We start from the raw sequence: 17,016 nt of genomic DNA, 5'->3' as shown, positions 1-17,016 counted from the left end.
GCTGCTGAATGGCGTCTACGCCTCCTTTACTACGCGCCGCGCCTCAACCCGGGCGGGCGCCGCCCCCCCCCCCCCGCCGCCGTGACGGACAGGCGGCGGCACCAATGGGGGCGCGGCCCTCGGCGGGCGGTGCGGCGGCGGGGCCGGGCCCGGCGGTGGCGGCCCCCGCGGCCGCGCTGAATGAGGGCAAGGAGGGAGGGAGAGAGAGGGCGGGCAGGGAGCGGCGGGGCGGGCCGCGGGGCCGCGGCGCTGGGCTGGCCGGGAGCCTGGCGGCGGCGGCGGCGGCTCCGGGGATGGTCCACGCACTGGCGCCGTCACGTGTTGTTCTCCTTGGAGTGAGCCGGAGCGGCGGCGGCGGGCGGAGGGGGCTGGACGGGCGAGCGCGGCCCCCGCCGCCTGTTTCTGTGCGGGGCGCCGGGAAACTCGGCGAAGAAGCCGGCGGAGAGGGAGTCGCCGCGGCGGTGCCCGCTCCCCCGCCGGGCTGGGGCACGGGAGGGGGCCGCGCCAGCGGCCGCTGAGGCGCTGCCGACTGGAATGAAGAGGAGGAGGAAGAGAGGATGTTCCTTGGGCGCCCGGGCTGCCTCCTCTCCCTCCCTCCCGCCGCTGCCGGGCTGCGCCGTGTGTGGAAATGGCACTTTCTCTGCCTAACGAGATGGGACTGAATGGGGTCGCCAGCCTCCTCCGCACGCTCGAGCGGGAGAAACAGCAGCAGCAATCCCAGCGCTGATATTTGGGAAAGGGGGGGAAGGTTGTGTTGTGGGCGGCTTTTTTTTTTTTTTCTTGTGGGTTTTCTCTTTTTGGGGGGACGAAGAAGGGAGAGGGAAGGGGGAAAGCAGCGTGTATTTTGGGGGGCAAACCCCGGACTTTGCAAAACAATCTCCGCCCCCAAGAGGATATTTAATCTGCAACAGAAATCACTACTCGCGGAGGCAAACTTGAGCCGGGGAAGGGGTGTGGGCAGCCGAGGAGGGGGACCCCCGCTCCGCTCCCGGCCCCGGCGGAGCCCGACCCCTGTGAGGGAAGATGCGTTTCTCTTTGCCGGTGGCTGCTCTTGGGACGAGACTTTTGTCTGGACTGATCGGGACTGGACTTTTTAAGGACGCGCTTACCCATCTAAGGGCGACTTGGGCATAAACAGCGACGCAAACTCTGATTTGGTGCTGGAAGCTGCCTCTGCCACTGAACAGCTGCTCTCACCCTGCTTCTGGCCCTCCCCTGTCCCGTCCTCAAAAGAGGATCCTGAGCTATTTTGCTTCTTTTTTCTTTTTTTTTTTTTTTTTAATTGTTGTTGCATGAATTTTATTTTAGGTGGTTGTCTTTTCTGGCTGGCTTGGCCATCTGGGGGTCTTGTGGACTGCTAGCTGAAGTAACAGCTCCACCACCTCTCATCATGGCCAGCCCCACAGATAATAATGAGGGCTTCTTCTCAGATGTTAGAAAGGTGGGTTACTTGCGCAAACCCAAGAGCATGCATAAACGCTTTTTCGTGCTGAGGGCAGCCAGCGAGTCTGGACCCGCCCGGCTGGAGTATTACGAGAATGAGAAGAAATGGAGACACAAGTCAGGGGCCCCCAAGCGCTCCATCCCACTAGAAAGCTGCTTCAACATCAACAAACGAGCTGACTCCAAGAACAAGCACCTGGTGGCCCTCTACACCAAGGACGAGCACTTTGCCATTGCAGCTGACAGCGAGCCTGAACAGGAGAGCTGGTACCAAGCGCTGCTGCAGTTGCACAACAGGGCCAAGGGCCACCACCACCTCCATCACCATCACCACCACCACCACAGCGACGTCACCTTTGGAGGCAGCAGTGCGGGACTGGGGGAATCAGGTGAGGACAGCTATGGTGAGGTAGCCCCTGGCCCAGCTTTTAAGGAAGTTTGGCAAGTAATTCTGAAGCCTAAGGGCCTAGGCCAGACAAAGAACCTGATTGGCATCTACCGCCTGTGCCTGACTAACAAGACCATCAGCTTTGTGAAGCTCAATTCAGATGCGGCTGCTGTGGTGCTGCAGCTGCTCAATATCCGCCGCTGTGGTCACTCTGAGAACTTTTTCTTCATTGAGGTGGGGCGCTCAGCTGTCACTGGGCCCGGTGAGTTCTGGATGCAGGTGGATGACTCCGTGGTGGCTCAGAACATGCACGAAACCATCTTGGAGGCCATGCGAGCTATGAGTGAGGAATTCCGGCCCCGCAGCAAGAGCCAGTCTTCCTCAAACTGTTCCAACCCCATCTCTGTGCCCCTTCGCAGCAGGCACCACGTCAACAACCCTCCACCCAGCCAAGTAGGGCTCAGTCGGCGCTCCAGGACTGAGAGTGTCACAGCCACCTCTCCTGCTGGTGGTGGGGGTGGAGGTACGGGTGGCAAACCTAGCTCTTTCCGGGTTCGAGCGTCGAGTGACGGGGAAGGCACGATGTCAAGGCCTGCCTCTGTGGATGGTAGCCCAGTTAGTCCCAGTGCCAACCGGACTCATTCGCATAGGCACCGTGGCAACTCCAGGCTCCATCCTCCACTCAACCACAGCCGGTCCATCCCAATGCCTTCCTCACGCTGCTCTCCTTCAGCCACCAGTCCAGTCAGCCTGTCATCCAGCAGCACCAGTGGCCACGGCTCCACCTCAGACTGCCTGTTTCCACGAAGGTCTAGTGCTTCGGTTTCCGGCTCCCCTAGCGATGGTGGATTTATTTCTTCTGATGAGTATGGTTCGAGCCCATGTGACTTTCGCAGCTCTTTTCGCAGTGTGACCCCAGATTCATTGGGACACACCCCACCAGCTCGGGGCGATGAAGAGCTCAACTACATCTGCATGGGGGGGAAGGCCACCTCTTCTTGCTGCAGCCTGGCAGCCCCCAATGGCCACTTCATCCCACGCACCTGCCACCTGCAGCAGCAGCCCCGCTACCCTAGTACACCCTGCTGTCCTCGAGGTGGTAGTGAGGAGGTTGCTGACTTGGAGAAGGCATTCAGGAAGCGGACTCACTCTGCAGGCACTTCGCCCACCATCTCCCACCAGAAGACACCCTCACAGTCTTCGGTGGCCTCTGTTGAGGAGTACACGGAGATGCTGCCTTCTTACCCTTGTGGTGGCAGCCGGCTGCCCTCCTACCGGCACTCGGCCTTTGTGCCCACTCACTCCTACCCAGAGGAGTGTCTGGAGATGCACCACCTGGACAGTGGCCATCATCGGACCAACTCTGCCCCGCATACGGATGACGGCTACATGCCCATGTCACCCGGTGTAGCCCCTGTGCCCAGCGGTGGGGGGCCACCCAAAGGTGGTGACTACATGCCCATGAGTCCTAAGAGTGTGTCGGCCCCACAGCAGATCATCAACCCTGGCAGGGCAGGCCGCCACCCTCCAGCCACGGTGGACTCCAACGGCTACATGATGATGTCCCCCAGCGGCAGCTACTCCCCGGACAGTGGTTCTGCAGGCTACGGCAAGATCTGGACAAATGGCGCTGGCCACCACCCAAAACTCTCCGTGGAGAGCAACGAAGGGAAGCTCCCCTGCGGCGGCAGCGACTACATCAACATGTCCCCAGCCAGCGGCTCCACCACCAGCACCCCACCTGACTGCTATTTCGGGGGCACGGGGCAGCCGGGCGTTGAGGAGGTCACCACTGCTGTCCACCATAAACCCATCTACTCCTACTTCTCGCTGCCACGCTCCTTCAAGCATGTGCACCGACGGGGCGGCAGTGGGGCGACAGGTGAGGAGGGGAGCCCCCAGCCCCGCATGGCCCTGGGCTCCAGCCGCCTCCTCTACGCCGCTGAGGACTCGTCCTCCTCCACCAGCAGCGACAGCCTGGGCGGCGGCGGCGGAACCGAGAGCGGCCCCCCGCCGCAAGCACAGCCCCCGCGCAAGGTGGACACGGCCGTGCAGACCAAGGGCCGCCTGGCGCGACCCACCCGGCTGTCGCTGGGCGGCCCCAAGGCCAGCACCCTGCCGCGGGCCCGGGAGCAGCCCCCGCTCCTCCTGCCCCCGGAGCCCAAGAGCCCCGGCGAGTATGTCAACATCGAGTTCATCGCCGGCGAGAAGCCGGCCTTCCCCTCGGTCGCCCTGGGGCTGGGGCTGCCGCCGCCGGCGGGCAACGAGGGTGCCGAGGAGTACATGAACATGGAACTGGGGCCGCCGCGGGCCCCCTGCCCCGCCGGCTTCGCCGCCGCCCGGGCGGCCCCCGCGGCCCGGCCCGGCCGAGGCGCGGCCCCCGGCGCCCGGGACTACGTGACGATGCAGCTGGGGGGCGCCGGGGGCTCCTGCTCGGACTGCGCCGACAGCCCTTCGCCCTGCTCGCCCGCCCTCCTGCTCAGCTACGCCGACGTGCGGGCGGGTCGCTCCGCCGCCGAGAAGCCCCCGCCAGCGGCGACGGCTTCCCCGGAGCTGCCGCGGCCGCCGGCCGAGCTGTCGGTGGCGCCGCCGCGCTCCTCCTCCCTGCTGGGGGGCCCCGGCGCGGGCAGCGCCTTCACCCGCGTCAGCCTCAGCCCCGGCCGCAACCAGAGCGCCAAGGTGATCCGCGCCGACCCGCAGGGCGGCCGGCGGCGGCACAGCTCCGAGACCTTCTCGTCCACGCCCAGCGCCGCCCGCGGAGCGGCGGGCAGCGGCGGCGGGCTCGGGGCGCCCTTCCCCTGCGGCGGCGCGGGGGGCGCCGAGGAGGTGAAGCGGCACAGCTCGGCCTCCTTCGAGAACGTCTGGCTGCGGCCCGCCGCGGGGGAGCCCCGCCGGGAGGCGGGGGCCGCGCCTGCCCTGGAGAATGGGCTCAACTACATCGACCTGGACTTGGTGAAGGACTTCAGTCACCGCCGCCGCCACCACCACTTCCACCCCCCCGCCGAGGGCGCCGCTCTGCCGGGGGGCAAGCAGCAGCCGCCACCCAAGCCCCCGGGCCAGCCCCGCGGGAGCGGCCACTCCAGCGACGACTTGAGCGCGTACGCCAGCATCAGCTTCCAGAAGCGGGAGGAGATGTAGGAGCCGGGCGCCCGCCGGGGAAGGTGAGCCGGGGGCGGGCCCGGGTGGGCGGCCCCGGGCGGCTCCGTGAGGGGAGAGGGCCGGGCGGATGCCGAGGAGCACCTCGGTTGTGGTTTCTTGTCGTGGGGACCGCCGGAGCACGCCGCGGCCTCCTCCCCCGGGGGGGCTTCAGGGGATGCCGCGGCCCCAGCAGCGGTGGCAGTGACCGGTTCCTTTTGTTTTGCGTTTTGGCCTTAATATCTGCAGCAGGTTTTAGTGGCAGAAGCATCCGGGAGCCTAGCATCCCTGCAGGTGTCCCAGCTGCCGGCCCTCGCCCCCACGGGCCGGGGCGGTCGCTCCCTCAGCACGCCTGGATGCTTCTGTTCAGACGGGGATGTGATACAGTGCTGACCGTCTTGCCACATGTCTTTGCTTTTCGTAATTAGGTGTGCTTCAAAAGTATGTGTGTGGGGGGGGAAAAAGTGAGTTAGTTAAAGCATAGGGTTAGAAACAGGAAACTCCCATTGTAATCCTGGTTTGGTCAGGCAGCCAAGGGTAAAGCACTCAACCGTGCCGGCTCTTACTTTCCCATGTGCAAAACACAGCTAATAGCATCTACCTCACAGGGCTGTGATGAGTGTTAATTTAGTTTTGTTTGGAAGGTGCTTTGGGTTTGAAAACAGACTTTGAAAGCCTTCTGTCACTTGTGTTTCAGCTGGTACTGGCTGTCGCATGCTCACAACAGTGTTACAAACTGCATGAGAAATGGGCCGCGTGAACTGTGTTTTTGGCATTGACCGATATGTTCTATTTTTTGTTGAAGCTTTTAATTTTTAATTTGGGAAAAACTTCTGCCAGGCAGTTGCATGGTGATTACAGACATGTAAGATGAGTAGGACCATTGTTGCAAGCAATGTGATGTTTTTGCTATGCGTGAACTTCATGCAGCGCATAACAGATATATCTTTTTTAGAGCTCACAAAGTACAGTGCACCTGTATGAGTCCTTTCCTGAAAGGTGAAGGCCATTTTGGTGCCTTTGGTGCCTAGACAAGCGCTAGTAGATAGCTGCCCAGTTAATCTTGTTGCAACACTCAATTTTAGCAGTTTTCTACATACTTGAGTAGCAGCAATCACAGCAGTTTAAGTAGTTATTATGAATATATGTAATGATACTAGGGGATGAATCTCATACCACTGTTTACATTGTACGTGTAATAAACTTATTATTTGTATTGCATGTTCGCTTAGCTCAAGGGAGTGCTGAGGGCTGGTCTTGGTACGATGCCTGGGATCATACGTTCACCATTTTTATACGTTTTCCATCCTTATAACCTGAACAAAATGAAAACAGTCTCTTTGCATTTGCTACTTAGCACTTGCTGCTGTTGCTTGTTAGAGCAATGCAATATTATGTGTTAGTCTTATGTGACCCGTGAACACCAGGTTAATGTCAAAGTTTGAGGTAAGGTTTAAGATCAGCGCAGATATTGCTGGTCTGGTTCAAATGGTAACTGGTAGGAAATGACTATTTTTGTGGATGCCTGACAGGAGCGTGCTGGCTGTCACAATACGTTGTCTGTGACCAGACTTCCACTGCCACACCCTTTCGCTCTTCTGGGATGTGCTTGCAAGAGCCTGTCCAGACTGTCTTAGTGATGCCTGCCGTTACCCTGCGAATCCCTATCTGCCCAGAGTTTTTTTTTTGCCAGAGGACGCAATGTGTTGTGCTGTAAGTCACATTGCTAGGAGCATCACTTTTTTTCCTCCCCTGTTGTGTGCAAAGATTGGGGGAGCAAGCGGCAAGTGTGAGAGAAAATCCTCTGTCAGCGTGTGGATAAATAATAAATGCGTGCAAGAGTATGAGAATGCAGGTCTTGGCGGGGGAGGGGGAAATAGTGTCATAACTGTTTAGTTACACAGGTTTTTTTCTAAAAGCACTGTTTACTTTTGCTGTAGACAGCTTGCTTAGTTGATCCTGTGTGTCAGCTTTAACATAAAAGCTGTGGCAATGTTTTCCATCAGGGTGGTAGGTAAATACCTGCTGTGATTATGCTGTTTGGTGGAAGACCTGATATAGGGACATGCTGAAAAGTATTATGCATCTGTTTTTCAGAGCAGTGTTGTGAAAGGTAGTCTAACAGAGTAATTGCTATTTGAAGTTGGTTCTTATTTCCCAAGATTAGGATTGGACTGAGCAAGTACAGCTTCTCCTGGGAGGCAGGGGAAGAGTCAGGCTATAATTATACGGGGAGTTTGTAGCCATGGCTGTTCCCTTTCCCTTCCCACTATAAAGCTGTGTTAGTTGCTTGGAGGTTTCTCAGACATTAACCCTTTGGACTCTTATTTCCCAGCCTAGATTTCCCGCCATCAGCTGAAACTTTCCTCGCAAAATACAGCCTGACTAGGTCATCTGGTTTTGAGTGTGTTAAGGAAAAACCCCAACAATGTTTTGTCTGTATTAAACCATTTTTACAGCTGTTTTTTGACACATCTGTGTACTTTTTTTTGCTTTGGAGGTGTAACTTAGGTTTGGCAGGGGAATCAGCCCAAGTAGGTAATACCTTATGCCATTCTTGAGAAAATCTGCCTGGAGGTGAGTGATTTACAGGCCTGCAAACAGTCTGCACATGCCTGAAAAAGTTGTTGAGCACCTTCACCTAAACTGTTCTCCTGAAAACTCCACGTGCAGTGAGGGTGCTTCAGTTCCCCGAAACTTTGCATGCCCTTTCCAACGAGCAGCTGAGTGGGCTCTGCTGCCTCGGCCTCCCGCAGCTTCCCCCGTGCTCCTCCCGCCAGGTGAGGCTGTCCAGGCTTTGCTGAGAGCGGGGACGCTGTGGTTGTTGTTTCTTTTGTTGGTGTCTGAACAATGTGAAATCGGAAGGAAAAAGCTACTTGGTATGTTTGCAGGTATGGTGGAGAGGAGAGAACATCCTGGATCTGGGAAGGGAGAGGTAAAGCTGGAAGTATCGGAACAAGGGATGGGGAAGGCTGCATTAAGGACCCTTTCTTGCTCTCCATCTCTTTCATTGGTTATTATTTACATTTTTAATCTCAGAAGTGGCAAAAGGACTGCATGTGCTCTTTTTTTTCTTTTCTCTTCTCCATAGGGCAGCGTTCTTCCCCCTTTAAAGGCCAAAATTGTCTGTATAACTCTTATTTTATTCATTATGGAATTTTCTGTTATTCCAGACTACAAGACAAGAACACCAAATGTTGGCCACTCATCTCCTAATGGGTAAAATTATTGTTGCTGCTTTGCTGCAAGCTAGCTAACTCCACTCCTCTCCTGCCTTGTCCTCCCCTCCCAGCTGCCTCCAAGTTGCTCAGGCATTACATTCTGAAGTATTTTTAACCTCTTTCAAGTGTACTTATTTTATTTCTCCTAACATTAAAGATACTGGCTGAAAAAATCACATTGTTTCCCAAATTTAATTAAAAAAAAAATTCTCTTGCACCCACAGCATTCCTTTGCACTCTCCAATCCCATTGCCTTCCCTGTCACATGTTCTTGGCTGTTTCCTAAGTGCTGGCCCTGCCCTAGCCTTTCTAGCTCTCTTCTCTCATCCCGTTAAAAGTGCAGCAGTTTTGGTGCAGTCCCACACACTTCCCTACCCAAATGCTTCCCTCTACTTCAGAGAGTTGGGTTCTGTTGTGTGTGCCCAGCCTAGCCGGTGACTCTTTGGTGCTTGGATCCTCTGATAAGTGGACTTTCGTGCTGTAGCTGGAAGGCCACATTGCTACAGCAGCCAAATCCTGCTGGGAAACACTAGCCTATGAGAGGGAGAAAGTGAGGCGGGATCTGGGGAGGAGGGGGGAGAGTGTTGCTCTAAGGCGTTTTGCTCCTGCTTAGAGTCTTGCATGCGCAGATGAGCAGATGTTGTGGATATGCCTTGGATCCAGCTTTTGGGATTAATGTGAGAAGACGAGGCTCCTAGAGTGAGTGGGGGTTTTGAAGATGAACCGCTGATAGCTTGGGTTCTGAGTATATAGTCAAAAAATATTCCAAAAAGGAAACCATTAGAGGTTGGCTCCAGAGAAACAGGAAAGGCTGTAGTAGGATAGTAGCATGAATCCAGGTATGCGTCTTTGATCTCCAGAGCTTCAAAGCAAAGTCATTATTCCCCTGCCTCATTTCCATTTTGTTGATGAGTCTGAGAACTCGTGAAAGTGAGTGCTAATAACACCGAATAGAATATGTGTAGTGTGAGCAAGTGGTAACTTGGCTCGCTCGCAGCTTTAATGATGCCTCTTTTACCCAGTGCATGGGTGGTTTGGTTTTTTTTGGTGATGTAAGAAAATGGAATACAGTACAATGGGAATACAGTACAATGGCATCTATACGGTTGTTATGCCTGCTGTCTGGTTCCAGTTAAAGCAAAGCACCACTAAGGGGAAGAGCTAAACATTTGTTTGGGTCTCATGAAAATACACATGATGGTAAACAGAAAATTGCTCATGTAATTTGTATGTAATATACCTGGATTATTTTTTCTTGTTGTGACATTGCTTGCTTTTCTATTTTATTTCTTTAATAGTTTTCAGTAGTTGGTTTTGTTTCCTCAAGTTAAAAATTTAAGGTGGAAAAACATTTGGCAAATGCCAAAACAAGACAGGTACAATTAAAAGAAGTTTTTGAGGGGAGGTTGTTTCCAAAACTGAAGGAACAGAAGTTTCTGTAGTTTTGGGTCAGTACCAAGGTAAATACCAGTAAGTTATGGAAGTTTTCCATGCTTTATGGGTATTATTGTAGACAAAACAGTGCATTTCTTACTGTATGCACACACCATTTTCCCCCCATACCTTATTATTTGCCAAAATTGAGCCTGTGTCTCCACATACTTGCGTATTTGCAGTTCTCCTGTTTAACAAGACCACAAGCTTATAATTAATAGGTTTGGGTTTTTTGAGGGTTTATTGTTGGTGGTTGGGTTTTTTGGGGGGGGAGGGGGGTGTTGGTGTGTTTTTTTTGTGTTTTTTTGTTTTTGTAATTTACACAGTAGATCAGTTCCTTTAATCTAGCTACATTAAATTGTAGTATGGATTATTTCCCCACACCCACCTTGATTTTAATGACAGGTTTATTGGGACTCTTCCTTTTTGTTTTACTGGCTTAAAAATTAGAACTGTATGATTTATAAACCAATTCAGTCAATTGTGAAGTACTATCTGGACTTCTTAAGCACATAGGTTTCATACTTAGTCAGAGTTTAAACTGGTTTCTGAATGTGGTTTAAATTTGAAAATGAAACAGAACATTGCAGGGCAAGGATGACGCTCATTTTTAACTAGCAACTGTGGAGAGATCATATGTTTCCTTAGATAATGCTCGTAAATAGAGAATTACAACTCTTAAATGAAATGCAGCAAGCAGCTGTGGAGTAGAAATGTTATTTGAGCAATATCTTCAGTATGTTGAGTTGTGTCAGGAATACTTTTTAATGGCTGAAATTTTGATATTCATTAGGACTATACAGTTTTCGTGACTTTATAAATACGTGAATGCAAGTGCTGAAAGTAAAACATATTTGAATATTCTTTTGAACAAGTTGCAGTAACTGTATAATAGCTTGTTCGTGAAGAAAACGCGGTGTTTTTTTTCCAGTTTATTGAAGCTCTGAAAATGGATCTGTTCAGTATTGATTATTGTGCCCATAAAGCCCCTAGTGAACATAAACTTAAAAAAAAAAATTTTGGTGTCCAGTGATATGGAAGAGAAATAGATATTCTTTTCCAAAGCTAATTTGATACTAGATTTGACCTCTGTGCCAAGTTTCATTGAAAACTAATTATTGCATTTAGATCGGATATTAGGAAAAATCTCTTCACTGAAAGGCTTGTCAAGCTTTGGAACAGGCTGCCCAGGGAAGTGGTTGAGTCGCCATCCCTGGAGGTATTTCAAAGCCATGTAGATGTAGTGCTGAGGGACATGGTTTAGTGGTAACTTGGCAGTGCTGCATTAACTGTTGGACTTGATGATCTTAAAGGTCTCTTCCAACCAAAATGACTTTATAATTTGATTGTCAGAGTTATGAAATACAGTACTCTTTAAAGGGAAGAGGGGAAAAAAGGGGGAAATACTGTTCACTGGACTCATGCTGTGGCTAGAAGAGAGACTATGGGGTGCTGACATAAGGTAATGGGGAATTAGAGGTACAGGCTGGGGAATAATTGTAGCAATTGCTATGGGAGGGAGATGGAAATAAGACATAGAAATTACTTAGGGGACACAGAGAAACTGGTGTGATGACATGGGTGGAGAGAATTGAATTGCAAGGTGTTCATGATCTGAAGGGAGTTGGGATGGTGGTATGTGAAAGTTGAGGATGAATATAGAGAAATGTAAAGAGCCTGTATATATGCAGAGTTTATTCTAGAGGCGTTCATTTTGCATAGTACTGCAGTTTTCTGAAGATGCTTTTACTTCTGTATTTTTCTTTTGATCTTTATTACTGGGATAGACACTCTGTTTGGAAAGTGTGTGTTTTCCTTACTTGTGATTAGATTTTTTTTTAACATTATTTGGATATTCTGCTGACCTTAACAGGATGATGTGCATAGCTTCCAGCTCCTCTTTCCTGAATTCTTTGTCTTATAGCATCCCTGTCACAACCACAGCAGTAAACCACAGGTAGGAATCTGAATTAAGTACAAGATAAGTAAGAATGAGTGAATTTTAACATTAAAAACCTTTGTTTTTATAAAATACATCTAATGAAAGGACAACTGTATTCACACAGGTGTTTTTTTTAACTGCAGTACTTTGTTCTTTCAACTGCTTGGACAGTTATAAATTTGATTAAAAAATAGGTTCATTAGTTTCATAATTTGTCTTACAGACAAGTAAGTATAGATTCCTATAAATCTGTTTAGTTTACAGACTATCTTGTAAAAGAAAATTTCAAATGGCAAAATTCTTGTGGCTTGTTACAGCAGATCTTGTATTTTTCATTTTGTGGTAAGAGCTGCAACACAAATATATTAATATCAACAAATACATCTGAATTCCCAATTTATCGGAATACTAAAAGCTGGCTTTTGGTCATCTGTACGTAATCTGATATGTTAAGAGTACCTATTCATAAAAGTAAAAAACATTATTATATTTTTACATCATTCTGGGTTTTTGATAAATGGTGGTTGTGATGATTATTATTTTGAATACATGAGATAGAAGTAGTAAAGGAGAGGCATTGGTAACTTAAAAGTAAAAAGATTCTCAAGTTTAACAGCTTTACTCTCCATTTAAAGAAATGATGGGAAATACAACAAAAGCCAAGGTGTGAACAGATAAAGGAGATTAAATAAGCCTGGCACTCTTAACTAACTAAAAGATGTCTTGATATATATCTCTCTGATCATGTTTGACATATCTAGGTCACGTTCTGTGAAGACTATTATTAGAGATTTAACCTTGGGTAATTGCAAAGTGTATTTTTTTCGGAGTACTTTTTGATCAGGTAGGTAAGACAGTGAAAGTTTGTGTGTGTTCAACCCCTTGTAATAATTTGGGAGTCTGGTTAAAAGATCTGTCAGGTGTCAGCCACCTGAGCTGTAAGGTGAGATGTACTGTTCCTGGGGTGTATCACGCAAGACTTCCTGTGTACATTTTGTCAACTGTTGTAAAATTTCATTTTTTTGGAAGCTGGGGATGTGGAAGAAATAACCTGGTAAGTTTTCAAATAAGATACGCGTCAGGAAGAATGGAATTATGTTGTACACTTTACAGCTAGTAGAGCTGTTGAACTGTACTTGGTACATTTGAACTTTTTGATGATACATGTTATAAAATGCAGGAAGGTAGTAGTCTGGGAACATCTACAACTTTTACTGTGTTTCTTCTCCCCCACCCCCAGTCTGTGTAGGCTAGATATTTGTAACCCATTAGGGCACCTAAGCATTGGATAAGCTTTCTTTGAAATATAGAATGTGTGGGAATAGAAAAAATGTGAATTATCTATCAGCCGTGGGTCTTGTCTGGTTTCAGTGGTCTGGCATTCAGTGTGGTGCACAAATATTTGTTAAGACATAATTAAGGGGAGGAATGCCATAAGCTGGCTTGTCCAGTCAATAAAATACCTAACTAGTCCGTGAACGGGAGCTTTCCTTCAATGGCACGGTTCCCTGAAGGAGTAAAAAGCTTAAACACGTGGAGTGGGTGTGACTAAGCCAGTGATTGTGTGGGTTCCTTCTGCCCTTACTTCACTGAATTTTAGACTTAAAAAAAAACAAACAACCAAACAAAAAACCCCAAACACAACCCAAAGCTGCCCTTCATTCTCCTCACAAGATCCTGGATGTCTTTACCTGACCAGTAACATCCATGTTTAAACGCTGTGCCCAGAGCTGTGGAGAAGACACGTGTTTTGATTGAGAGAATCAAAGACCCTCAGGAAGTGTAGATTGAGATAGAAGATTGAGTGCATTGCTCCTCTTATGGCATATCTCAGCTGGAGTCTCACTGTTTATCAGTTTTTAAGTGACCGTAGAGGAGTGGAAGGGAGATGGGGAGGTTGAAACGCCGTGGCCGAAGCTGTGACTTACTTCATTTCTGACTTAAGGTTCCCATGCCCTGCACTGTGTATGAGAGATGCAAAAAGACATCTAGAGCGACAGCTGATGCGTATCAGTGAGGGAATCTTTTAGATTAAAACACCGGATGGTAACTCATCTTCAGCCTGGCTGGCCTTCATTTTGTAGAGAAGATTGCTGTGTTAGAAAAGGAAATTTTAACCCCTAGATAAAAGGGAACAAGCAAGAGGGGAGACCTCTCGGCTTCAGAGACAAACTTAAGCTTGGAAGCCTTCTGTTTGCACCGTGCACCAGGGGAGCGCTGCTGGTGCCCAGGCATGAGTAACCATTAGTCACTTTGCTCCTTGAAAATTACTAGTGCAAGGGGACTGTGGTCTTCCAGTAACTTCCAAGTTTAGTTTGATGATTCCTGTGCAAGTGATGGACAAGGTGTTGGGGAGTCAAGTGTCATCAGTGATGCATGTGCTATGCAAGAGCTTTCACACTGATTTTAAAAAAGAAAAGAGATTTTCATTTCCTCAGAAAAGTTTGTGCTGTCATAATTAGTGATTCCTCTCCCATAATTCCTGCTCACAAGTTCTGAATTACCCATTACTTCAAAATAGCAAAGCGTAGCATTTATGGAGCAGAACGTTATGGAATATTAAGGAAATAAACTAAAGAGTTGTTTAGTCAGTTGAGGCTAAGACAATGTTCTCTTACTTTTTTTTCTACTTTGGAATACATCCATGAGGATTTTCCTTTCTCAGTACAATTATATTTCATGGAAGTGACCAACAGCAGGTAGTCCAGCTGCACTGTCCTTGAAAGAGGTAGGACAGCTTGGCTTGCCTGGAGGACTTGAAATGACTCGTAGATGTCAGTAAGGTGAAGTATTGCTTGTTTTGGGGGGAACTAAGGTTTGTATGATGGCTGTACAAAGGGGAAAATTAGCAATACTTACCTTTTTGCAGTGATGGTAAATTCAAACTGAACCGTTTTCATCTGGTGAAAATGAAAGCAACTAATTGAAATTCTTAGGAGGATGAAAATATGTTTTGGACAGGTAGGAACTGCTTTGTTAAAAGTGAAAAAATTGCCTGTCTTGAACCTGCTGCATTTACCCTGTTTCTCTTTTTGACTTCTTTGCTTGCAAAGCACAGGCACAGTCTACCGTCCCTTCGTGCTTTGCTGCGTTATGATATTTTTAGCACTTGGTCCACTTTTAATTTTCCGTATTGCAGAACAAAGTTGATTTTTTTTTTATTATTTTTTAGCTAGTGTCAATTAAACTGGAGAATAATAAATATTTGTTGCCCTTTGAAAAACAAAGGGAAATGCACAAGTACTAAATAGTTAATTGCTTCAGCACATACATAAAACGAAATACAGGTAAGGAAACCCTAGCATTTCTAAAGCTTAGGTGTACCGAAAACCATTACAAACAAAGGGAACTTGCTGTCTGCTGTCTGTGGTTCAGGAATCTCAAAAAGCAGGCTGGCTGGCACATCTAGGGGATGGTCCTGTGAGATGTTTGGGCAGATTTAAACAGCTTGCTTCACTGAAAAGGGTGGTCCCACCTCTGCTGCCTTTACTCTCATCTGTGTGCTCCCGCTGCTTTTCCGTGCTGGTTCCATACAAGTAAATGGCAACTATAGTTAGGCTGACGTATTATTTGTTAGCTGTTCATATTTCCTCATTTTGCACATAATGGCATTCAGATTTCTGAGAAACAGCAAAATAAAATGTATAAAGAGGAATTTAGTTTGTTTAAGAAGCTGTAGGTTGAAAATTGTAAATATTTTTCTCAATGAAAGTTAATATTTGTTATAGTGTCAGTATTTTGGAAATAATCTTGTATTTTGTTGACTTTATCATCATCTGGTGAAAAGGATGCAGAATGTTCTTGAATTTCTTGGATATCTTGATATGGGTGGATAGCCACGTGTGATTTATATCTATCTTACCAGTTTGAGATTAAAACGGAGGCAGATGAAACTAAATAGAAGAGCAGTGATGGAAACCAAACGGCTCCAAATCATCCCTCTTCCTTTTACAACCGCTCTGCACGCACCTTCCTCCCATGGCTGCTGCTTGGGAGCAGAAGTTAATGAACTGGTATCTGCTAACATTGGTGCACTGTGTATGAACATTATAGTCAATACGTGTAAATGGTGAAACTTTATTCTTAAATGGATTAACACAGCTGATCAGTTTCTATGCACGACAGTCTTGAATGCTTAAAATAATTTAAGGGTTCTTAAAAATGAAACAGAACTCCCAAATACATTTAATTCTTTTCTCTATGAAACTTCTTTCCCTAGCAAGCTCTGATACAAGGGAAAAGCCCTTCTGAAGGTGTGCAAGCATGTAGCAAGGGCATGTTTTTTCAGGCCTTTGAACTAGGTTAGGAATGTGTCTCAAGATGGAAGAATGAATAGTTACTCCGTGCTTCTAGCCTCCGGGCTTGAAACTCGCAAGAGGAATGTTATTGTGTCTTCAAAGCCTGTTTCACACAAGCCTTTGTTGAGCAGGAACTTGGACAGTCTTTGTATTATCATGCACACAACAAAAACAGCCAGCCACCCAATTTGATCTAATTGGGCGGTGATGGTGAGATGTTTCTTCTGGAGGAAGGCTCTGGAAAATGGGGTGCATATTAGTAAATACCCTTTAGAGCCAAGGGGTTGCCTACACAGACATTTACCAGCTTGATAAAACTCTCTAATTATACTGATGCAATTCTCCATATGCATACCCCCTCTTTTCCCCTTCTCTCTATGTAGTGCTTTCCCAAGATGAGAGCAAATATTTACATTTCTTTTAAATTCTGTTTTGACCCTGCGGTGGTGGTAGCACATCCCTGGAGAAGGCAACCTGAGGTTGAGAAAGGGGGGTGGTTCAGGCTGAAGGAATTTTTGTAATGCTTTCTTAAAAATACACCTGTATTCAGGACTAAATGTGCTGTAATATACTAATACTACCTAAATTAAGACAGACATTTCAGTCAACGCAACTATCAAGTGCTTAGAGGAAATAAAACCATTGCTGTAGTGAACATGATTGGTGAAGTATCCAGAATCAGGGTTCAGAGTGCTAAAAATTTTTGAGAACAGCAGCTGCTTCAGTAGATATCCAGAGAAATTTATTTTCATTGTAGCATATGACTAGCCTAATTACATGAGTGGTTTATTCAAAGTTGAGTGAGATTAACTGAAACTGAGAAGATAGGAAAACAGATTTCCTTTCTAAAGTCTTTTAGTTAAAAAACCCCATGTACTCTACTAAATCTGAAATTTTGAAGTCTGTAGTAGCCAAGCCCACTCAATTTGACCTACTAAATAAAGAGGAGGCTTAAAAAAAAAAAAGATGTCCTTAAATGCAAGGTTTATTTTGTTAAGCCAATTTCCTTATGTGTTCAGGCTATTTTCTTAAATTAACTGATAACTAAATACAGGTCTTATTGTGTAACAGTTTCACCCTGATTTTCATTCAAACACAGCTTGAAAAGTCATAAATATAACATTTAACCAGCTAATAAATGGTGACCTGTATTGA

General features: G+C 47.9%; 1 protein-coding gene across 1 annotated transcript in view; it reads left to right on the top strand.

Annotated features, from left to right (window-relative positions):
- Positions 1–262: 262 nt before the first annotated feature.
- IRS1 (insulin receptor substrate 1) overlaps positions 263–17,016 on the top strand; it is a 56,937-nt gene continuing 40,183 nt past the window's right edge. Inside the window, exon 1 of the mRNA XM_074592039.1 lies at positions 263–4,992. Coding sequence (XP_074448140.1) covers positions 1,391–4,969 — 3,579 coding nt within the window. The 5' untranslated portion in view covers positions 263–1,390 and the 3' untranslated portion in view covers positions 4,970–4,992. The remainder of the gene's footprint in view (positions 4,993–17,016) is intronic.

Source organism: Larus michahellis, chromosome 6, assembly GCF_964199755.1.
Source record: "Larus michahellis chromosome 6, bLarMic1.1, whole genome shotgun sequence".
Lineage (NCBI taxonomy): Eukaryota > Metazoa > Chordata > Aves > Charadriiformes > Laridae > Larus > Larus michahellis.
This window is presented reverse-complemented; position numbering and strand designations above follow the sequence as displayed.